Source organism: Sebastes fasciatus, chromosome 19 (assembly GCF_043250625.1).
Source record: "Sebastes fasciatus isolate fSebFas1 chromosome 19, fSebFas1.pri, whole genome shotgun sequence".
NCBI classification, from domain to species: Eukaryota; Metazoa; Chordata; class Actinopteri; order Perciformes; family Sebastidae; genus Sebastes; species Sebastes fasciatus.
In genome coordinates this window covers 1,043,844-1,067,743 of record NC_133813.1, presented here as the reverse complement: position 1 = coordinate 1,067,743, position 23,900 = coordinate 1,043,844, and the positions used below count along the sequence as shown (strand labels likewise).

General features: G+C 37.8%; 3 protein-coding genes and 2 long non-coding RNA genes across 5 annotated transcripts; 3 read left to right on the top strand and 2 right to left on the bottom strand.

The window, feature by feature from the left end:
- Positions 1-2,624: 2,624 nt before the first annotated feature.
- cdc26 (cell division cycle 26 homolog) lies at positions 2,625-5,657 on the bottom strand. The gene is made up of 3 exons (XM_074618747.1): positions 5,520-5,657; positions 3,700-3,802; positions 2,625-2,858 (listed from the first exon to the last, which is right to left on the bottom strand). Exons 2-3 carry the CDS (start codon positions 3,778-3,780, stop codon positions 2,652-2,654), a joined length of 288 nt encoding a protein of 95 aa, XP_074474848.1. The 5' UTR covers positions 3,781-3,802; positions 5,520-5,657; the 3' UTR covers positions 2,625-2,651.
- On the top strand, positions 5,552-13,213 carry prpf4 (pre-mRNA splicing tri-snRNP complex factor PRPF4). Its single transcript, XM_074618746.1, has 15 exons — positions 5,552-5,677; positions 8,011-8,241; positions 8,325-8,511; positions 9,177-9,264; positions 9,432-9,511; positions 9,654-9,747; positions 9,847-9,941; positions 10,074-10,132; positions 10,324-10,447; positions 10,572-10,661; positions 10,749-10,871; positions 11,389-11,496; positions 12,097-12,215; positions 12,805-12,911; positions 13,002-13,213. The coding sequence occupies exons 2-15, from the start codon at positions 8,076-8,078 to the stop codon at positions 13,086-13,088; spliced, it is 1,527 nt and encodes a 508-aa protein (XP_074474847.1). The 5' UTR covers positions 5,552-5,677; positions 8,011-8,075; the 3' UTR covers positions 13,089-13,213.
- A 1,124-nt stretch (positions 13,214-14,337) lies between these two features.
- Positions 14,338-14,791, bottom strand: LOC141757771 (uncharacterized). Its single transcript, XR_012591753.1, has 2 exons — positions 14,674-14,791; positions 14,338-14,633 (listed from the first exon to the last, which is right to left on the bottom strand). It is a non-coding gene; the product is annotated as an uncharacterized LOC141757771 (long non-coding RNA).
- atp6v1g1 (ATPase H+ transporting V1 subunit G1) lies at positions 14,367-22,267 on the top strand. Its single transcript, XM_074618579.1, has 3 exons — positions 14,367-14,558; positions 18,896-18,996; positions 21,450-22,267. Exons 1-3 carry the CDS (start codon positions 14,477-14,479, stop codon positions 21,621-21,623), a joined length of 357 nt encoding a protein of 118 aa, XP_074474680.1. The 5' UTR covers positions 14,367-14,476; the 3' UTR covers positions 21,624-22,267.
- Positions 17,782-18,887, top strand: LOC141757772 (uncharacterized). The gene is made up of 3 exons (XR_012591754.1): positions 17,782-18,294; positions 18,353-18,470; positions 18,618-18,887. It is a non-coding gene; the product is annotated as an uncharacterized LOC141757772 (long non-coding RNA).
- Positions 22,268-23,900: the final 1,633 nt, after the last annotated feature.

Sequence of the window (23,900 nt, the reverse complement as noted above, 5' to 3'; positions counted from 1 at the left end):
TGTTGGTCAAACAGGAAGTTAAACGAGCAACTTATGCATCAATGGTTGCATAAAGGCCGGCCCACGCTGACAGATGTTTCAAATCTTACCAGATGTGTAAGATGTGAGAGAGCCCACTCATAACCACATGTCCTGTTAAATCTAACAGTTTAGAGAAACCGCAACATCAAACTAACAGATTCATTCATCAACAACAAGAGTCCCACTAAAGAACCCGTGAATCTAAACCTGAGATCAGACGTGACTTTAGTGAAAACAAACATGGCCGACGACGGACAGGAAGTATTAGATGTTAGTTTTGACTTTGTTCTGAACATTGAGGAAGGATGGATGGATGAAGTCATGGCGACATGTTAAATAAACACTAATCAACAAGTTGCTCCTCCATCTCTGAGCTCCATCTCACTACTACTTTATTTCTTCACGTTTAGCATTAGCTCGTGCGTTAGCCGCGGCCGCCATGACGGCGGTGGTTGTCCTTCCTTTTCTTCAGTCAGCTCGGTTCTCTATTGGCTGTCCTTCTTTCCCACGTGACGGCGTCATCGGCTGTCCTCGGGGTTCCCCCCACACACAACAGGAGATCATGTCTTATGTTTACGCGCTGAACATACGTCACACCACCTGTCACTACTGTAACCATGGCAACAGCTTGAACACTAAAAACGTTTCCACCGCTGAGGACCAATCATCTGTTGACACTAAATTATTTTTTACATCTTTACAGTTAGTTTCTATTTTTATTTATTATGTTTTTATGATTTTAATGTTTCTGACAGCTCAACTGTCAAAAAATTACAAACTGACCTTTATTTTGAAAACCCGGCTGTCAGTCATCACACAGACCACGCAAAAAAATCATCAATGAATATTCCATATTTTTGTTTTGTTATTTAATCATTTCGTCCTCGGAGAGAAAAGGTCTTTACACAGTTTTATTTCCAGTGACGTTTAACGTAAATAACATTTTCGTTCGGTCTCCACAGTCGTCAGAATAAAAGTCTGTCTGTATCTCACGTTAACACACAGAGAGAGAAGAGTTAACAGACCGGGTGTACACACTAACAATAATCAGACTGAACGCTTCATTAAAACTTCTGTTCAGCACGTTTGACTCATATTAAATATTGACATTAATTATTTGTTTTTATTGTGAAAATCTTTTGTTTCCTGTCTGTTTAAAACGTTCTGCGGCTTGTTTAAAAACAATTACAAAATAAGCTAAAAATGTAACGATGCAACGTCAGACGTTACGCCATGCCCTCCCCCCCCGGTCACGCTACCTGTCACTACTGTAACCATGGCAATAGCTTGAACACTAAAAACGTTTCCACATCTGAGGACCAATCAGCTGTTAACACTAAACTGTTTTTACATCTTTACAGTTAGTTTCTATTTTTATTTATTGTTTTTATGATTTTAATGTTTCTTCTCTGACAGCAGCTCAACTGTCAAAAAATTACAAACTGACCTTTATTCTGAAAAACCGTCAATCATCATACAGACCACGCCCACTCTGTTTTGTTTTTTTAGGAAATGTTTTTGACCAATCAGTGATTTAAAGTATTTTGTTGTCAACTGAAAAAATAACTAAAACAAGCAAAAAAAATCTTTATTTAATTGAAATTTAAGCATTTTATTATTCAGTTTATTATTATTATTTTTAAACCAAAGTAAACAAAAAACATTCTCCAATGACGAGACTCCAAAACAATTCTTAAAAAAATGTATTAAAAAAATCATCAGCACTTACTCAGTATGTTTCCTGGTTGTCATGGAAACTGAAATGATGTTGGACCACTTTAAAATGTTTAAAAAAAAAAATGTTTAATATAAATATGTATAAACTACAAATATCTGTGTAAATGAATCGTGAGTCCTGATTGGTCAGAATCACTTCCTGGACTGCGTGAGGGCGGAGCCTAAATGTTGGTGATGTCAGAGCTCCAGAGCGCCGCCTACTGTTCCTGTAAATAAATTCAAGATGTTTTTACAGTTTGTTTTTCTGTTGTTTTTACAGTATTCAAACACTAATCGTCTGTTTGTCTTTTATATTTGTTTCTTTATAAAAAAATATTATCGTAGCATTTATTATGAAAATAAAACATATGAACAAACCTGATGTGTGTCATTTCTAACGATTTTATTTTTATTTTTGTTTTTAAATCTTTTCCAATAAAGATTTTTTTAATTAATAACAAATTTTAAATATGAGGGAAAAAAGTGGTCTGCAGTTTTTATCTGACTAATATTAATAATATATTATTATAAAACAAGTACAAATTGTAAACACTAATTATTCTCTTTTTAATGATATTTATTTTCCATTACGTGATGGTTTTATTTTTTAATTTGTATAAAGCATTCATAAACGGAAAACACTTAAATATTGTTTTAATTTGTCAAAACTATTAACTATAACTAAATGAATCAGCAAAAATATTCATTAAAATCTTTTTTGAACATTAAAGCCTGTAAACATGTTCTAGTAGAAATCTGGAAATGAGCCTGATATGTTCTGTTTTCAATCAGTAATCGATGTTTGAATCAACTTTATTGGAACCATTTACGTTGCATTTGTCCAGACAGATTCGAACGTTAATAAAACCCGTGAAACCGTTCCTTCTGTTTTAACATTTTTATGATTTTTTTTATTAAAACTGTAAACTTCCGAATAAGGTCGGCAGCGTGGCCGGTTTGGGGTGCGGCTTGTAGCCGATTCGCTCGTTGATTAGCTCCGCCCTCGACGCCGCCGTAGAGGAAGAAGCTGAGGCTCCGCCCCCGATTATGTCAACACTGATTACAGAAGCCCCGCCCACTCCACCTCCTGACTCCGCCTCCTCTCGCTGACGCTTCCTGGCCTGCAAAAAAAAATGACAATTAATAATCAGTAGAGATGCAAGCGTTACCAGGATGTCGCTTCACGTCAGCTGATAGAAACGTTAAATGACGTTTAAATTATTATTAATATTTAAACATTATATAAAGATGTAAAAGTCTAATTTCCTCTTTATGATGTCACGTCTCCCGCTGCGGTTACGATCAATTATTTCGATCGATCTGTCCTCTCGTCGCATGATGATGTCGTTCTCGATCATGTGACTGAAACTAATTTTAGTTGTTTAATAAAACTCCAGAAAACATTCGACACGCTGCAGACGATCAATTATCAAACTGACAGGCTGAAGGGATCAATAATATACAACAGAAGATCAATCAATCAATACTGACAGGATCGATCAATACTGGTGGATAGATACCGACAGTATTGATGGATACCGACAGTATTGATTGATAATGACAGTATTGATGGATACGGACAGTATTGATAGATACCGACAGTATTGATTGATAATGACAGTATTGATTGATAATGACAGTATTGATGAATACCGACAGTATTGATAGATACCGACAGTATTGATTGATAATGACAGTATTGATGGATACGGACAGTATTGATGGATACGGACAGTATTGATGAATACCGACAGTATTGATAGATACCGACAGTATTGATTGATAATGACAGTATTGATTGATAATGACAGTATTGATTGATAATGACAGTATTGATGAATACCGACAGTATTGATAGATACCGACAGTATTGATTGATAATGACAGTATTGATTGATAATGACAGTATTGATGAATACCGACAGTATTGATAGATATACGGTGTATAGAAGTGATTTAAACCTCGAGCTCTTTCTTGACGCTCTCGAACTCCTCGGTGTCGTCGATCTTCAGCTCCAGACGAGTCGGTTTCCTCCTCAACATCTTCAGTTTATATCAGAGAAACCTTCACAAACAATTAGACACAAAAACATGAAATGACTGACTGTGTGTGATTAAATAAAACGTTGTGTCTTATAAATATTAGCAGCTGTGAACAGGCTACAGGATGAATCATATTATTTTATTTCACTCTATCAGATCCTGTTTGTGTCTTTTTATTGATTATTGAAAGCTGCTGCACTAATAAAGGGTCATTAATTAGTAAACCGTTATGTTATTAGTTGTTAAACGTCACATTACAGGTTTCACTGTTCAACTGTTGAGAAAAGAACTGAAGTTATTGAAGTTGTTTGGAGACTTTATTGATCCTGCAGGTGATTAATAAATCAGACGATCAGGTGACCTGCAGGCGACCAATCACAATCACAAACACAAACTTAGCTGGATAACAGCAGTGGGAGTACTGAGAGTACTGGCAGTACTGAGGGAGTACTAGAGTACTGAGGGAGTACTGTGAGTACACTGAGGGAGTACTGGTAGTACTGAGGGAGCACTGTGAGTACACTGAGGGAGTACTGTGAGTACTGAAGGAGTACTAGGAGTACTGAGGGAGCACTGTGAGTACACTGAGGGAGTACTGTGAGTACACTGAGGGAGCACTGTGAGTACACTGAGGGAGTACTGTGAGTACTGAAGGAGTACTAGGAGTACTGGTAGTACTGAGGGAGTACTGAGGTAGTACTGGTAGAGTACTAGTGTAGTATTGGTAGTATTGTGGTAGTACTGGTAGAGTACTAGTGTAGTATTGGTAGTATTGTGGTAGTACTGTGGTAGTACTGGTAGAGTACTAGTGTAGTACTAGTGTAGTAGTGGTAGTACTGAGGTAGTACTGGTAGAGTACTAGTGTAGTATTGGTAGTATTGTGGTAGTACTGGTAGAGTACTAGTGTAGTACTAGTGTAGTAGTGGTAGTACTGAGGTAGTACTGGTAGAGTACTAGTGTAGTATTGGTAGTATTGTGGTAGTACTGGTAGAGTACTAGTGTAGTACTAGTGTAGTAGTGGTAGTACTGTGGTAGTACTGGTAGAGTACTAGTGTAGTACTAGTGTAGTATTGGTAGTACTGTGGTAGTACTGGTAGAGTACTAGTGTAGTAGTGGTAGTACTGAGGTAGTACTGGTAGAGTACTAGTGTAGTACTAGTGTAGTAGTGGTAGTACTGAGGTAGTACTGGTAGAGTACTAGTGTAGTAGTGGTAGTATTGTGGTAGTACTGTGGTAGTACTGGTAGAGTACTAGTGTAGTAGTGGTAGTACTGAGGTAGTACTGGTAGAGTACTAGTGTAGTAGTGGTAGTATTGTGGTAGTACTGTGGTAGTACTGGTAGAGTACTAGTGTAGTAGTGGTAGTACTGAGGTAGTACTGGTAGAGTACTAGTGTAGTAGTGGTAGTACTGTGGTAGTACTGGTAGAGTACTAGTGTAGTAGTGGTAGTACTGAGGTAGTACTGGTAGAGTACTAGTGTAGTAGTGGTAGTACTGAGGTAGTACTGGTAGAGTACTAGTGTAGTAGTGGTAGTACTGAGGTAGTACTGGTAGAGTACTAGTGTAGTAGTGGTAGTACTGTGGTTCTATTCAGTGTGAATGGGGAACAGAAGCTAAGAGAAGCTAAGAGAAGCTAAGCTAACGTGCTAACATCAGTACAACATGTAATAAATGAATTGAACCGGAAACAGATCACCGTTCGTCGCTCAGCTTCAACAGGTGTAACAGAGTGTGTAGAGTTACCTGACAGGTGTGTAGTTGAGGTGTTTTCGCGGGTCTTCCTCTCGTGTTTGTTTCTGCTGTTCTGTTGAACCGGAAGAGCAACCTCTGACCCGGAAGCTGATGCCGTGAGTACATCCGGGTCACTCCGCTCTGAGACGCTGCTTCGCTTCTTTCATCCGGTGAGTTTAAAACTAAAACTACAATAACACGTTCATATCACACAGACACGAGCCGCTCCACTGCTGCCAAGCAAACCCGCCGCGTGACGGCTCAGGTGGCGTGATGTGTGACGCGGCGTGACGCGCCTTTCTGCTGTTAGAACTGATGCTGATGCTAATGCTAATGCTAATGCTGATGCTAATGCTGATGCTAATGCTAGCAGTAGCTGTGTACCTCGTTACTATCCTTTATATTTCTAAATGAGGGTATCCATGGTAACAGCAGAAAACATTAAACACATTTACATACAGAAGAAGCATAAACATAAACATTAAAGGAGAACAGAAATGAATCAAAACCAACATAAAATAAAAAAACAATAAAAATAGATAAATAAATAGATGATAATAAAAAAGACCACGCGAGAGTATGACAATAATTTCACTTAAAAACTTTAGATATTGTATACATTCATTGTTTTCATTGCTTTTTTGTTTTGGAGGAATAAATTGTTGCCAGATATAATTTAATTTATTTCATAAATACAAAGAAATTAGTCTTTTTTTGGTAAATGTACACTTGTGAATGTGGAACTTCAAGAGAATTCAAATTAAATTAATTTGAAAAAATGCATGACTGTCTTTGTCACTGTAACCATAGCAACCAGATCTAATATTTCTATAGTGCAGTGGTACCTCGTTACTGTCTGACCGTTTGTTCCTGTTTCTACCAGACCTCGTCGGATAATCGTTTAATTCTAGACGGATTCTCTGACTGAGAGAGTTCCTCCAGCTTCAGAACTAAACTTCTCTCAGATCTGTAACTGTGTGAGTCGCTCTGTGATTCGGCTCAATTAATAATAATAAAACATGTAAAACACAGCTGATAGAATAGAATAGAATAGAAAGCTTTATTGTCATCGTATTAAATACAACCTGATTCACAGTTTCCACTTCTGTTCAGTGCTTTAAAACAAATACTTGACCAGACTAAACAAGACAGATAAAACATATAACAGGTCAAACACACACAGTTCTAAAGCAAATCAAACAGGTCAAGTAGATGTAATAAATAAATATAAACAGAAGTGTTACACTAGAAGTAACAATTAATCAACTATTAAATTAATCACCAACTATTTTAATAATTGGTTAGAGTAATTCTTTTAAGGAAGAAAAGACTAAATTCTCTCATTCAAGCTTCTTAAATGTAAATATTTTCTGGTTTCTTTACTCCTCTATGACAGTAAACTGAATATCTTTGACAAAACCAGAAATTTGAGGACGTCAACTTTGGCTTTGGAAAAAATGATCCACATTTTTCACCATTTTATAGAATAGAATAGAAAGCTTTATTGTCATCGTATTAAATACAACGAGATTCACAGTTTCCACTTCTGTTCAGAGCTTTAAAACAAATACTTGACCAGACTAAACGAGGCAGATAAAACATAGAACAGGTAAAACACACACAGTTATAAAGCAAATAAAACAGGTAAAGTAGATGTAATAAATAAATATAAACAGAAGTGTTGCACTAGAAGTTTAAAATATAAAGATAGATATACTGTAAACAGAGGTGATTGCACTTGTAAAAGCCTGTTGACCTGAGCAGCAGCTGTGAGAGAGAAGAACTTCAGTTCATTATTATATTGATTAACTGTTGAGGAGTAAATATTGATTATAATGTGAAGAAAACAGAGAAAGAGAGATAGATCAGTAAATATCACAGAATATGAACCTAGAAAACTCTTCAGTCACACTGAAGACGTGTTTTTAATTTACATTAATATTGTGTATGAGGATGTTTTATTGGGTGAATCGGCCTGATGCGGGACATTTTTTGCATTTTAGACTTGTGGAATATATTGTGATATGAAGTCAGTACATTAAATCCTCACCCAGTACCACTCTGAAATCCACAGGATGTGTCCTAATCAAACCTAAAAAAGAACATGCAGATATCACACTCATAAAGGAAATGGTAGACGTATCAGTACTCTAATGCCAAGTTCTCTCAGACAAATTATTATTCCCTAATGTTGCACAGTGATGTCCGAAATGTGGGACACTGAGACGTCTGTTAAAAGGCCTAAAAATCATCAAACATACAATAAGACTATCATTTATAATAATAAATAAATAAAGACTATAATAGTTTTGAAGCATTTAGGCGTATTAGAAAGACATTAAATAAAAATATCAACAGTTTTATTGACTTTTATTTGTTTGAGGAAGACCTAACCTTTATCTTTTAGCTGTTTTTCTTTTTCTTAAATGAATATTATATTGTGAATATTACTAATTTGTCTTCGCTCTCTGTTACTTCTTGTCGTTATTTTCTCTCGGTGTAGTTTTCCCAGCAGCCTCTGGGGTGCAGCAGCAGCAGTAGTAGAAGAAGAAGAAGAAGAGGAAGTGAATGACAATGTCAGACGACGAGGATTCGGCTCCGGCCGTGAAGAGGACTCGTGTTTACTACGGAAGCCTGGAGGAAAAAGAGCGCGAGCGTCTGAACTCAGAGACGACAAAAGGAAGCGATGCGGTGAAGGCGGGGATCGCGGCGGGAAACATCAACATCTCGTCAGGTCAGTCTCACGTTGTAAACTACAGATAGATGTAAACGTGTGTGATGTGTGAGTGAGACTCTGTTTCCCATGATGCCATGCAGGAGAGACTCTGGACCTGGAGGAGCGGGGTAGCGAGCGGCAGCATGAAGCACTCGCCGCCTTCGAGCGGCGGCGGCGAGCGCGACAGATCACCGTCTCCACCGATGACGCTGAGGTGAAGGCCGGCCTCCGAGCGCTCGGAGAGCCAATCACGTTGTTCGGAGAGGGACCAGCTGACCGCCGGGAGAGGTAAAAACATTATAATAAAAAAATGTTATTTGAATGTTTCAGTGAAGTTTTCAAGAGACGAACTGACATTTAAACAAACATTTAACTAATTCAATATAATACTAATTTACACCAGTTTGAACAACTGGCAAAAATAATGAATCTGCAACTATTTCAACTATTGATTAATCGCTCCAATAATTCTCCAATTCCGATAATAACCACCACAAACTTTGCATCTATTTAAATGATGTGTGGCTCATTATATCATTACATTTTATGAAAATGTGTTAAAATCATGAAAATCAAAGTAGAGAAATAGAAATAGTTACATTCACTCCGGTTTATTGAGTCCACCTGGATGAAACTAGTGCAGACTGAAGCTGCAGGAGGATCTGGGTTTGAACACTCATTGTTCAAGACATCGTAACCATGGCGACGTGACAGGATATTATAGTCTGTAATAATAGACATAAAGGACATTCAGCAGGACAAAGACAGAAGCCTCCACAGGCCTCTGTGGCGTTAGCATGTTAGCATGTTAGCATCTATCAGATTAGCACAATAAAAGTCAGATTTCACACCGAGCTGATAAAAACGCAAAGAGTTTTCATTGACAGTTTAAATGTCTTTAATGTTGAAGAAACATTCAGATTTCCTGTGTGTTTGTTTGTTTGTGTGGTCAGACTGCGAAGTGTTCTGTCGGTCGTCGGTCCCGACGCTCTGAAAAAGTCCAGGAGGGATGAAGAGAGAGCCAAGAGGTCACAGGACGAGGTCAACACACACACACACACACACACACACACACACACACACACACACACACACACACACACACACACACACACACACACACACACACACATATTATATGACATTATATCTTTGAGTTGAATAAAACTGTCAAAATGAAACATGTTCTGTCTTTCTGACCGTCACAGTGCCAGCAGACGTGGTACCACGAAGGCTCCGCCTACCTGAAGGACGCTCGCCTCTGGTTGGCCAAATACTCTCTGCCACGGTGAGTCAGCTACCAACCGACCAATCAGAGACAGAGGAGGGCCGGCGGTCCTCGCTCAGTGTGTTTGTGTATGTGATGAATAAGAAAGGAAAGAGTCTGATTGGCTGTGACTCACAAGCTCCTGTTATGATTGGTCCGTCAGGGCGATGAGGCGTTTGGAGGCTGCACGCGCCCAGAGGGAGGTTGCCGAGGCGACCAGAGCGATCCGGCAACAAGAGCTGCACAAGAGCCTGAGGGTGAGAACGTAGATATCATTGATATATGTAAATATATATACAGTATATATAGTAACTAAACGTATTAATGTGAGCTTAAACATCAAACTTCTTCTTCAGAATCTCAACAACTTCTGCAGTCAGATCGGAGACGATCGACCAATCAGCTTCTGCCACTTCAGCCCCGACTCCAAGATGCTGGCCACGGCCTCCTGGTACCGAGCCCCGCCCACATTAGCACATTAGCACATAGGGAGTTAGCATAGCCGTGAGCTAACAGCTAACACTTGAATTACACGTGCTCATGTTGAATGCTAATGCTAACATGCTAACAACCCGTTCTGCAGGAGCGGCCTGTGTAAGCTGTGGTCCGTCCCCGACTGCAACCTGATTCGTACCCTCAGAGGTGAGCAGCTTCATGTTTCTCTATAATTAATTAACATTTATTATCAGTTTGTGTGTTTGTGTTTCAGATTTGTATTTTTAGTACGTTTGAGTTTATTTGACGTTCTGAATCTTTAGTAGTTTTAACGTGAGCATGTCCTGAGTAACTGAGACTCCGCCCCCTCTCTGTCCCTGCTCTCTGATTGGCTGAAGGACATAACACCCACGTGGGCTCGGTCGTCTTCCGCCCGCAGGCGGGAGTCACTCTCGACTCATCGGACGTCAGCTTGGCCTCGTGTGCTGCCGACGGGTCCGTGAAGCTGTGGAACCTAGAGAGGTAGGAGGCGAGGAGGCGAGGAGGCCAACACACGAAGAAGTGTGAAGAAGTGAATATTAATGAGCTTCCCTGCTGCTCCTTATATGGTCATTCTTTCCTCTCTGTCTGTCTCTGGTTGCCGTAGCGACGAGCCGGTGGCAGACATCGAAGGTCACAGCGAGCGAGTGTCCCGAGTGTCCTGGCATCCTTCTGGGAGGTTTCTGGGAACAACCAGGTAAACTGGTGTCCAACCATCACTGGGAAAGAGTGTTTCTGTGTACTAGTACACACACGTAGTAGTTCTCTGTCTGTCTGCCTGTAGTTATGATAACTCGTGGCGTCTGTGGGATCTGGAGGTTCGGGAGGAAATCCTCCATCAGGAAGGTCACAGTAAAGGAGTCCACGACATCAACTTCCACCCCGATGGATCCCTGGCTGCTACTGGGTAAAGAACACACTGTACTACACTGCACTATACACTGTACTACACTCTATAGAACACACTGTACTACACTGCACTATACACTGTACTACACTCTATAGAACACACTGTACTACACTGCAGTATACACTGTACTACACTCTATAGAACACACTGTACTACACTGCAGTATACACTGTACTACACTCTGTAGTACACGTTTTAGTACACACTGTAGTTTATTCTCTACTACACACTATAGTACACATTGTACTGCACATTGTACTACACACGCTGTACTATTAATTGTACTATACACTACTACACACTGTACTGCACAATATACTATATGCTCTACTCTGTAGTACTTTTGTACTAACAGTTCCATCTTCTGTAGTACTAGTACTGCAGTCGTTTGAATATTTATATTGTTATTTATCTGTTTGTGCTTTATTAAATGTGAATTATAAATCCTGTCTCTCTGTGGCCCCGCCTCCTGTCTGTGTGTTGCCCCGCCCCCTCTCTGCTCTCGTCCAATCAGAGGACTGGATTCGTTTGGCAGGGTGTGGGACCTTCGGACTGGACGCTGCGTTGTTTTCCTGGAGGGACACCTGAAGGAGATCTACAGCGTGCACTTCTCCCCCAACGGGTCAGCCAATTAGAGACGAGCTCTTTAAATTACAGCCTATCAGAGACGAGCTATTTAAAATACAGCCAATCAGAGACAAGCACTTTAGAATACAGCCAATCAGAGACGATCACTTTAAAATACAGCCAATCAGAGACAAGCACTTTAGAATACAGCCAATCAGAGACGATCACTTTAGAATACAGCCAATCAGAGACGATCACTTTAGAATACAGCCAATCAGAGACCAGCACTTTAGAATACAGCCAATCAGAGACGATCACTTTAGAATACAGCCAATCAGAGACGATCACTTTAGAATACAGCCAATCAGAGACCAGCACTTTAGAATACAGCCAATCAGAGACGATCACTTTAGAATACAGCCAATCAGAGACGAGCAAAGTGAAATTTAAAGAGAATTTAAATTTACAGCAAAAAAATAATTAAGTTATTGTTATTGTGATATATTTTTGTCCTCAGATAGTAAATGTTTGAACCTCATTTTATTATTGTTACATAAAGTGTGTTTTAACAGGTTTCTTGTTTTTGTGATGCAAAAAGGGAAATCCAAATGTTTCTAGTATTTTAATATTTCTGAGTGTGTTTTTGTTCTCTCAGGTATCACCTGGCGACAGGGAGCGGTGATAACACCTGTAAGGTCTGGGAGCTGAGAAACAGGAAGTGTCTATACACAGTCCCCGCCCACCAGAACCTAGTGTCTGCTGTCCGCTTCCAACGTAAACACACCTTCAATTTATTTATTTTATTTTGTTTCATTTTATATATTTTTTTTTATTATTATTGTTTATTTCATTTTATATTACGTTATTTTAGTTTATTTTATTATGCTTCACTTTATATTAATTTTTTTTTTAATTTTTGTTAAATTTATTCCATATTTTATTGTGGTACGATTACTTTTCCAAACAAATTGTTTTCTTATTTATTTGTATCTATTTTACATTTTATTTTTAAGCTTATTTTGTTTTATTCTAATTAAAATTGTATTTTTTAGTTTAGTTTACCTTATTTATTTTGAATTTAGTTCAGTTTATTGAATTGAATGTTTTTATCTATCTTTTTTTATTTTATTGATTTTATTTTCGTGTTTAGTGTCTGAAATTTCCTTTTTTAACTTGTTTTTTTCTCCCTTCTGGTAAATAAAATACATTTATTAGTTTTTATTTTTCATCACTTTTTGTTCATGCTTTTATTTTGTCATATTTTTGTTTTGTCTCTTTCTTTTTTCTTTTTACTTTTTTCATCCAACTTTGTTGTCTGTGTTTCCTGTTTGTGTCTCTGACCTCTCTTCCTGACTGTGTGTAGCCACAGACGGTCAATTCCTGATTACCGGAGCTTATGACAACATGGCGAAGGTTTGGAGTCACCCGGGCTGGACGCCGCTGAAGACGCTCGCCGGACACGAGGGGAAGGTACAAACACTCTGCTCTGATTGGTCTGTTCAGACGCTGCTGCTGATTGGTGGAGACACATCTGGAACATTAACGTGTTTTCATTTCCAGGTGATGGGCGTCGACGTGTCACCTGACGGGAAACTGATCGCCTCCTGCTCCTACGACCGGACCTTCAAACTCTGGCTGTCAGAGTGATGTCACGGTGATGTCACAGTGATGTCAAGATGATTTAAGGAGTTTTTTTCCTGAAAAATGTAGAAAAATTCACAAATGTTCAGTGTTTTTTTTGTTTTTTTAATAAAATGAAATACATTTTGAAATTGTCTCTTTTTTAAATAAAATTAATATTAATAAATATTTTACACATAATATCTATGTTGTGAACACTTTTATGGAGGATGGAACCTGCCAAAATAAATGAATACATATATAAATGACTCAATAAATAAATAATTAGCATTAGATATAGCAAAAATAATAATAAAAATAAATTGAGCAAAAATAAATGTAGCCTTTAATTATTTGATAAAATTTGACATACATTTATATTTCTGTTTTAATTTGCTTCTTTATCTCTGTATTAATACCCTTGTTTATTTACTGTTCTGTTTAATTTTCCCTTTATGTATTTATTTTTATTAATTTTTCAAAAAGCATTTATTTTGTATTTATTTTATATTTATTTTAAAATAGTGCAGAAATAAATAAATACATACATTTAAAAATAAATGCAAAAATAAATAGATTAAAAAATAAATACATAGATTAATTAAAGGGAACATTTATTTGTAATATTTTTGCTACATTTAATTTAATTTTAATTAATCTTGTCAGAGAAACAGAATTAATGGATATAATATAATCTGTTGTGAATTATTTTATGGAGGACGGAACCTGCCAAAATAAATTAATAAATATATAAATTACTCAATAAATAAATAATTAGCATTAAATGTAGCAAAAATAATATTGATAAATAAATGTAACCTTTAATTATTTGATAAAATGGGATATAAATTGATATTTCTGTTTTAATTTGCTTCTTAATCTCTATTAATTCCCTTGTTTATTTACTATTCTGTTTAATTTCCCATTTATGTATTTATTTTTATTAATTGTTCAAACAGCATTTATTTTGTATTTATTTTAAAATAGTGCATAAATAAATAAATAATTATTAATATATATTAATTAAAAATAAATGCAAAAATAATAAATAGATTAAAAAATAAATACATAGATTAATTAAAGGGAACATTTATTCGTAATATTTTTGCTACATTAATGTAATTTTAATTGATCTTGTCAGAGAAACAGAATTAATGGATAAAATATAATAATATATCTGATCCACTCAGTATCAGAAGTTGGCGGTAACGCGCATGCGGTAACGCGCATGCGCCTCACGCGCTGGTTGAAAAAAAGAAGAAGAAGATCCCCCGCACCTCGTGACGAAATCACGTGATCGGTCCGCAGCGTGACGTGACATCAGCTGACTGATCAACAGAGGAAGAAGAAGCAGCCTGATCCTCGTCGACCTTCATTCTGGTGATTCCTCCTCTCTCTGCTCTCTCTGCTCCAACATGGCGAGTCAGTCTCAGGGCATCCAGCAGCTGCTGCAGGCCGAGAAGAGAGCCGCCGAGAAGGTGGCTGAAGCCCGCAAACGTGAGTAGAGAGACGGCCTGTTGGCCAGCAGCGCTCCGGTAGAACGGTAGTCCGGTAGAACGGTAGAACGGTAGTCTGGTAGACCGGTAGTCCGGTAGACCATTAACACGGTAACACAGCTGTTAACGGAATAAATACACACCTGACTGCGATTAATCAGGGAGGGAGAGACCCAGCAGGAAAAAACCATTAAACGAGAATATTCAGTAGAAACAGTAGAAACCAGGAGAAACAGTAGAAACCAGGAGAAACAATAGAAACCAGGAGAAACAATAGAAACCAGGAGAAACAGTAGAAACCAGGAGAAACCAGGAGAAACCAGGAGAAACAGTAGAAACCAGGAGAAACCAGGAGAAACCAGGAGAAACAGTAGAAACCAGGAGAAACAATAGAAACCAGGAGAAACAGTAGAAACCAGGAGAAACCAGGAGAAACCAGGAGAAACAGTAGAAACCAGGAGAAACAATAGAAACCAGGAGAAACAGTAGAAACCAGGAGAAACAATAGAAACCAGGAGAAACAGTAGAAACCAGGAGAAACCAGGAGAAACAGTAGAAACCAGGAGAAACAATAGAAACCAGGAGAAACAGTAGAAACCAGGAGAAACCAGGAGAAACCAGGAGAAACAGTAGAAACCAGGAGAAACAATAGAAACCAGGAGAAACAGTAGAAACCAGGAGAAACAATAGAAACCAGGAGAAACAGTAGAAACCAGGAGAAACAGTAGAAACCAGGAGAAACAATAGAAACCAGGAGAAACAGTAGAAACCAGGAGAAACAGTAGAAACCAGGAGAAACAATAGAAACCAGGAGAAACAGTAGAAACCAGGAGAAACAGTAGAAACCAGGAGAAACAGTAGAAACCAGGAGAAACAATAGAAACCAGGAGAAACAGTAGAAACCAGGAGAAACCAGGAGAAACAGTAGAAACCAGGAGAAACAATAGAAACCAGGAGAAACAGTAGAAACCAGGAGAAACCAGGAGAAACAGTAGAAACCAGGAGAAACAATAGAAACCAGGAGAAACAGTAGAAACCAGGAGAAACAATAGAAACCAGGAGAAACAATAGAAACCAGGAGAAACAATAGAAACCAGGAGAAACAGTAGAAACCAGGAGAAACAATAGAAACCAGGAGAAACAGTAGAAACCAGGAGAAACAATAGAAACCAGGAGAAACAGTAGAAACCAGGAGAAACAATAGAAACCAGGAGAAACAGTAGAAACCAGGAGAAACAGTAGAAACCAGGAGAAACAATAGAAACCAGGAGAAACAGTAGAAACCAGGAGAAACAGTAGAAACCAGGAGAAACAATAGAAACCAGGAGAAACAGTAGAAACCAGGAGAAACCAGGAGAAACAGTAGAAACCAGGAGAAACAATAGAAACCAGGAGAAACAGTAGAAACCAGGAGAAACAGTAGAAACCAGGAGAAACAATAGAAACCAGGAGAAACAATAGAAACCAGGAGAAACAGGAGAAACCAGGAGAAACAGTAGAAACCAGGAGAAACAATAGAAACCAGTAGAAACAGGAGAAACCAGGAGAAACAGTAGAAACCAGGAGAAACAATAGAAACCAGGAGAAACAATAGAAACCAGGAGAAACAGTAGAAACCAGGAGAAACAATAGAAACCAGGAGAAACAATAGAAACCAGGAGAAACAATAGAAACCAGGAGAAACAGTAGAAACCAGGAGAAACAATAGAAACCAGGAGAAACAATAGAAACCAGGAGAAACAATAGAAACCAGGAGAAACAATAGAAACCAGGAGAAACAGTAGAAACCAGGAGAAACAATAGAAACCAGGAGAAACAGTAGAAACCAGGAGAAACAATAGAAACCAGGAGAAACAGTAGAAACCAGGAGAAACAGTAGAAACCAGGAGAAACAATAGAAACCAGGAGAAACAATAGAAACCAGGAGAAACAGTAGAAACCAGGAGAAACAATAGAAACCAGGAGAAACAGTAGAAACCAGGAGAAACCAGGAGAAACAGTAGAAACCAGGAGAAACAATAGAAACCAGTAAAACCAGGAGAAACAGTAGAAACCAGTAAAACTAGGAGAAACCAGGAGAAACAGTAGAAACCAGGAGAAACAGTAGAAACAGTAGAAACCAGGAGAAACAGTAGAAACCAGTAGAAACAGTAGAAACCAGGAGAAACAATAGAAACCAGTAAAACCAGGAGAAACAGTAGAAACCAGGAGAAACAATAGAAACCAGTAAAACCAGGAGAAACAGTAGAAACCAGGAGAAACAGTAGAAACCAGGAGAAACAATAGAAACCAGTAAAACCAGGAGAAACAGTAGAAACCAGTAAAACCAGGAGAAACAGTAGAAACCAGGAGAAACAGTAGAAACCAGGAGAAACAATAGAAACCAGTAAAACCAGGAGAAACAGTAGAAACCAGTAAAACCAGGAGAAACCAGGAGAAACAGTAGAAACAGTAGAAACCAGGAGAAACAGTAGAAACAGTAGAAACCAGGAGAAACAATAGAAACCAGGAGAAACAGTAGAAACAGTAGAAACCAGGAGAAACAATAGAAACCAGTAAAACCAGGAGAAACCAGGAGAAACAGTAGAAACCAGGAGAAACAGTAGAAACAGTAGAAACCAGGAGAAACAGTAGAAACCAGGAGAAACAATAGAAACCAGGAGAAACAGTAGAAACAGTAGAAACCAGGAGAAACAGTAGAAACCAGGAGAAACAGTAGAAACAGTAGAAACCAGGAGAAACAGTAGAAACCAGGAGAAACAGTAGAAACCAGGAGAAACAGTAGAAACAGTAGAAACCAGGAGAAACAGTAGAAACAGTAGAAACCAGGAGAAACAATAGAAACCAGTAAAACCAGGAGAAACAATAGAAACCAGTAAAACCAGGAGAAACCAGGAGAAACAGTAGAAACCAGGAGAAACAGTAGAAACAGTAGAAACCAGGAGAAACAGTAGAAACCAGGAGAAACAATAGAAACCAGGAGAAACAGTAGAAACAGTAGAAACCAGGAGAAACAATAGAAACCAGTAAAACCAGGAGAAACAGTAGAAACCAGGAGAAACAGTAGAAACCAGGAGAAACAGTAGAAACCAGGAGAAACAATAGAAACCAGGAGAAACAGTAGAAACAGTAGAAACCAGGAGAAACAGTAGAAACCAGGAGAAACAGTAGAAACAGTAGAAACCAGGAGAAACAGTAGAAACAGTAGAAACCAGGAGAAACAGTAGAAACCAGGAGAAACAATAGAAACCAGGAGAAACAATAGAAACCAGGAGAAACAATAGAAACCAGGAGAAACAATAGAAACCAGTAGACACCATTAGAAACCAGTGGAAACAGTAGAAAACAGTAGAAACCAGGAGAAACAAGAGAAACCAGGAGAAAATAGAAACCAGGAGAAACAGTAGAAACCAGGAGAAACAATAGAAACCAGGAGAAACAGTAGAAACCAGGAGAAACAGTAGAAACCAGGAGAAACAATAGAAACCAGGAGAAACAATAGAAACCAGGAGAAACAATAGAAACCAGGAGAAACAATAGAAACCAGTAGACACCATTAGAAACCAGTGGAAACAGTAGAAAACAGTAGAAACCAGGAGAAACAAGAGAAACCAGGAGAAAATAGAAACCAGGAGAAACAGTAGAAACCAGGAGAAACAATAGAAACCAGGAGAAACAATAGAAACCAGGAGAAACAATAGAAACCAGGAGAAATGAGTAGAAACCAGGAGAAATGAGTAGAAACCAGGAGAAACAGTAGAAACCAGGAGAAACAATAGAATCCAGGAGAAACAGTAGAAAACAGGAGAAACCAGTAGAAACAGGAGAAATGAGTAGAAACCAGTAGAAACCAGTAGACACCAGGAGAAATGATTAGACACCAGTGGAAACCAGTAGAAACCAGTGGAAACCAGTGGAAACAGTAGAAACCAGTAGACACCAGTGGAAACAGTAGAAACCAGTAGACACCAGTAGAAACCAGTAGACACCAGTGGAAACAGTAGAAACCAGTAGACACCAGTGGAAACAGTAGACACCAGTAGACACCAGTAGAAACCAGTGGAAACAGTAGAAACCAGTAGAAACCAGTAGACACGTTTCCATTCATGCATTCTTAATAACTGAATCTGTCGTTGTAATAAATGTTGTGTAAATGTTTTCCTTCATGTGTTCAGTGTGTGAGTCAGCCGCTGAGCATCATGGGATATGGTGACCACATCATGTGATAAAGAGTCACAGACACACACATAATAATAATAATAATAGTATAGTGCAGTCCAGTCTAATGTATAATAATAATAATATATATAATATAAATGTATTTCTGTGTCTCTGCAGGGAAGAACCGGCGTCTGAAGCAGGCTAAAGAAGAAGCCCAGGCTGAGATCGAACAGTACCGACTGCAGAGAGAGAAAGAGTTCAAGACCAAAGAGGCTGCTGTACGTACACTACACACTACACTACACAATACACTACACAATACACTACACTACACACTACACTACACAATACACTACACTACACAGTACACTACACAATACACTACACAATACACTACACACTACACTACACAGTACACTACACACTACAGTACACTACACACTACACTACACACTACAGTACACTACAGTACACTACACAGTACACTACACAGTACACTACACAATACACTACACAGTACACTACACACTACAGTACACTACACAATACACTACACACTACAGTACACTACACACTACACACTACAGTACACTACACAATACAGTACACTACACAGTACACTACACACTACAGTACACTACACAGTACACTACACAATACAGTACACTACAGTACACTACACAGTACACTACACACTACACTACACAATACACTACACTACACAGTACACTACACAATACACTACACAATACACTACACACTACACTACACAGTACACTACACACTACAGTACACTACACACTACACTACACACTACAGTACACTACAGTACACTACACAGTACACTACACAGTACACTACACAATACACTACACAGTACACTACACACTACAGTACACTACACAATACACTACACACTACAGTACACTACACACTACACACTACAGTACACTACACAATACAGTACACTACACAGTACACTACACACTACAGTACACTACACAGTACACTACACAATACAGTACACTACAGTACACTACACAGTACACTACACAGTACACTACACAATACACTACACAATACACTACACAATACACTACACAATACACTACACACTACAGTACACTACACAATACACTACACACTACAGTACACTACACACTACACTACACACTACAGTACACTACACAATACAGTACACTACACAGTACACTACACAATACACTACAGTACACTACACAGTACACTACACAATACAGTACACTACACACTACACTACACACTACACACTACAGTACACTACACAGTACACTACACAGTACACTACACAATACACTACACAGTACACTACACAATACACTACACAATACACTACACACTACAGTACACTACACACTACACTACACACTACAGTACACTACACAATACAGTACACTACACAGTACACTACACAATACACTACAGTACACTACACAGTACACTACACAATACAGTACACTACACTACACACTACACACTACAGTACACTACAGTACACTACACAGTACACTACACAATACACTACACAATACACTACACAGTACACTACACAATACACTACACACTACAGTACACTACACAGTACACAGTACAATACACTACACAGTACAATACACTACACAGTACACAGTACACTACACAATACACTACACAGTACATTACACAGTACACTACACAGTACACAGTACACTACACAGTACACTACACAGTACACTACACAATACACACTACACAGTACACTACACAATACACACTACACAATACACTACACAGTACACTACACAGTACACTACACAGTACACTACACAATACACTACACAGTACACTACACAATACACTACACAGTACACTACACACTACACAATACACTACACAGTACATTACACAGTACACTACACAATACACTACACAATACACTACACAGTACACTACACAATACACTACACAGTACACTACACAATACACTACACAGTACATTACACAGTACACTACACAATACACACTACACAGTACACTACACAGTACACTACACAGTACACTACACAATACTACTACTACTGTACTACTGTTTCTCTTCATCATCATTCAGCCTGTTTATTAGAAATGTTATTTCTAATTGTATTTTTTCAATATTAAATGTTTAATTGTTTAGTCTTTCCCTATTATTCATAATATTCTCAGTCCTTAATGTTTTATTGTGCTCCGAGTTTTCTTTGTTTAATATCTTCTTCTTTACAAAAATCTATATTGATATTTTTCATTTTAATAAATTATATAAATTAGGGACATCTAGTATTTTCTCTAATATTTATTATAACTTTTAACCTCACCTTTCTTCAAATATTTTCATTCAAAAGTATTTATTGAATGTTATTATTATTGTCTGTTATTTATTAATATTTATATTTATTAATATTATTATTTCTTCATGTTATTTTGACATGCTTTGTCTTTTTTGCCCAAATGTTTTCCTTCCTCTTAATTTAAAACAAATTTAATATTTATTTTTAATGTTTTTTTTGGTTTCTTTTTATATTTATACTTTTATTATATATTTATATCAGTCAGTATTTTCTAATTACATTTTTCCATTATTTTACTGTTATTTTTTATCTTGTTTTTATTTTTACCAGTTATTCCTGACGTCTCTAATATCTTCATTTGTATATTAAACTGTCCCCCCCCCACCCAGGCCCTCGGTTCCCATGGCAACAGCGCGGTTGAGGTGGACCGCGACACGGTCGAGCGGATGAGTTGTATCCAGGCCAGTTACCGCGGTAACCGGGAGGCGGTGTTGGTCGAGCTGCTGCGACGCGTCTGCGACATCCAGCCTGAGCTTCACGCCAACTACCGCGTGTCAGGATGAGGGGCGGGGCCACATGACCAGAGGGGGCGGGGCAAACAGAGGAGACATGGACGTTAGCAACATTAACTTCATTAGCTTCAATCACAGCCAAAACCTTTTTAGTTTAGTGTGTCGAGTTTTTGTGACTCAAACTAAATCATCTGAAACTGCAAAGTTCATCTCTTCCTGTTTTCCTGCTCCGAGCAAAGACGACGTTAATAACTGTTGTGTTACTGTGTTGATGTTTACGAAGTATTTATATATATATGTATATCAGATTTCTTCAAATCTTTCCTGAATCTAACAAAATAAAAGTCGTCCTTCGCTGTATCTCTGTGAGGTTTGAAGAGAAAATCAGTTTAAAGTCAAATAAAATAATAAATTAATCTAAATGAAATCAGATTTGACGAGCTGATTGGATGTTTAGCGCTGAACTCTCCTCCAATCAGGAGTCACGACTTATCTGTGCTCTCTAACCGGATTGGCTGGAGAAAGTGGAAAGGCTTTTATTGTGAAACTCTTGTGCATTTCCACAGGTTTTTTTGGTTGTTTCCTGTATTTGACCATGTGACTTCCTGTTGTTGTTCTGATGACTTCCTGTTGATGTTTGTGAAGTGATGATGAAAAACACAGAAAATATTAAACTGAATGTTGATTGGCTGAAACTTTGTGTTGCAGCTCTGTGATTGGCTGAAATTCAATGTTTAAAACCAACACGTAGAAATCAGCAGAGGGTGCTGAACCTGACCGCCCTCAGGTCCTGGAAGAGGAAACTGGTAACGCGGTGTGGACCATCAGTATTGTTGCTATGGTTACGTGCACTTCTGTTTACCTGGAGTACCTTGGAGAAGTTCCTGAGGTCATTGAGAACGTTTTAGAGGTCCTTTAAGTTGTTCTGACGGGTCCTTGAAGGTGTTCCGGGGTTCCTTTGGGAGTTGTTGAAGTCCTTGAAGGTGTTCCAGAGGACCTCAAAGGGAACCTTGTGTCCTTGATGAGGTTCAAAGGGAACCGGCTACCGCTCTACAAAGTCCTGTCTGTTTGTTGTTTGAAGCTCTGCACATTCTCAGACTGAAAACTCACTACAAACACATACGTTACAATGTAATATGAAAATAAAATAAAGAAAACATTTAAGTAATAACAGAATATTATACTGTAATATTCATGAGGATGTACAGGTATGTAGAATCATACATATATGTATATATTGAAGTATTTCCACATTTTTTAAGTTCAATCAGAGTTTTATAGAAACTATATATATAAAACAGAAACAAGATGAAGTTTCTTATTTGGCTTTCTTTACATTTGTTATTTTTGTTTCATGTATAAATTAGTGATAAAGTATAATTTTTCAGTGTGGTCAAATTAAATCTGCTCTGTACAGTTGTAATATTTGAAATATGATCAATATTAGTAATAATTAATAATAATATAAGTATATATAAATAATATATATTATATAAATTAATAATAATAATTAATATTATTATAGCTATTACCCTCACTTTTCTAATAGTGGTGTATCACAGCTTTTACTCTGCACTATATTCACTTTTAACAGTTTTCTTCATCTCCTTGTATTTTTATATCTGGTATACTTTTTTGTACTTTGCACTACTAACTTTTTTACTGCCTTTTTACTAACATGTTTTGCACCATGGAACTGGGATGCTGGAAACTTGAATTTCCCTCAGGATCAATAAAGTTACTATCTATTTATCTATCTAATAATAATGGTAAAATTAAAAATATTTTTTTCTTCCTCACATAACAAAAAAGCAATGAAAACAATGAATGTATGCAATATCTTTAATGTTTTTAAGTGAAATTATTGTCATATTCTCGCGTGGTCTTTTTTATTATTATCTACTTATTTATTTATTTTTATTGTGTGTTTTTTTAATTTTATGTTTGTCATAGCTCTTTGTTTATGTTTTCGCTATGCTTCTTCTGTATGTAAATGTTTTTAATGTTTTCTGCTGTTACTATGGATACTGCCATTTTTAAATAAAAAAATAAAAAAAATAAAAAAATAATAATGATAATAAAGTGCCTTTGTTGTGTTTCCGGTCTGGTCAGCTGACTCTCTCCACTATAAAACCCGCTTACGTGGCTCCATCAAAGTCCCGCCCCTCACCTCAAAACTCGCCTTCCGATTGGTCCAAACTGCCGTCCTCTTTGTCTTAGCCCCTCCCCCTGTATCCTGCGTAATGACGTCATGACGCAGTGAGACGGAAGTGGTCGCGTCGCAGAGAGTCAGAAGAGAAGAACGACTTTCTTCTTCTTTCTTTTCTT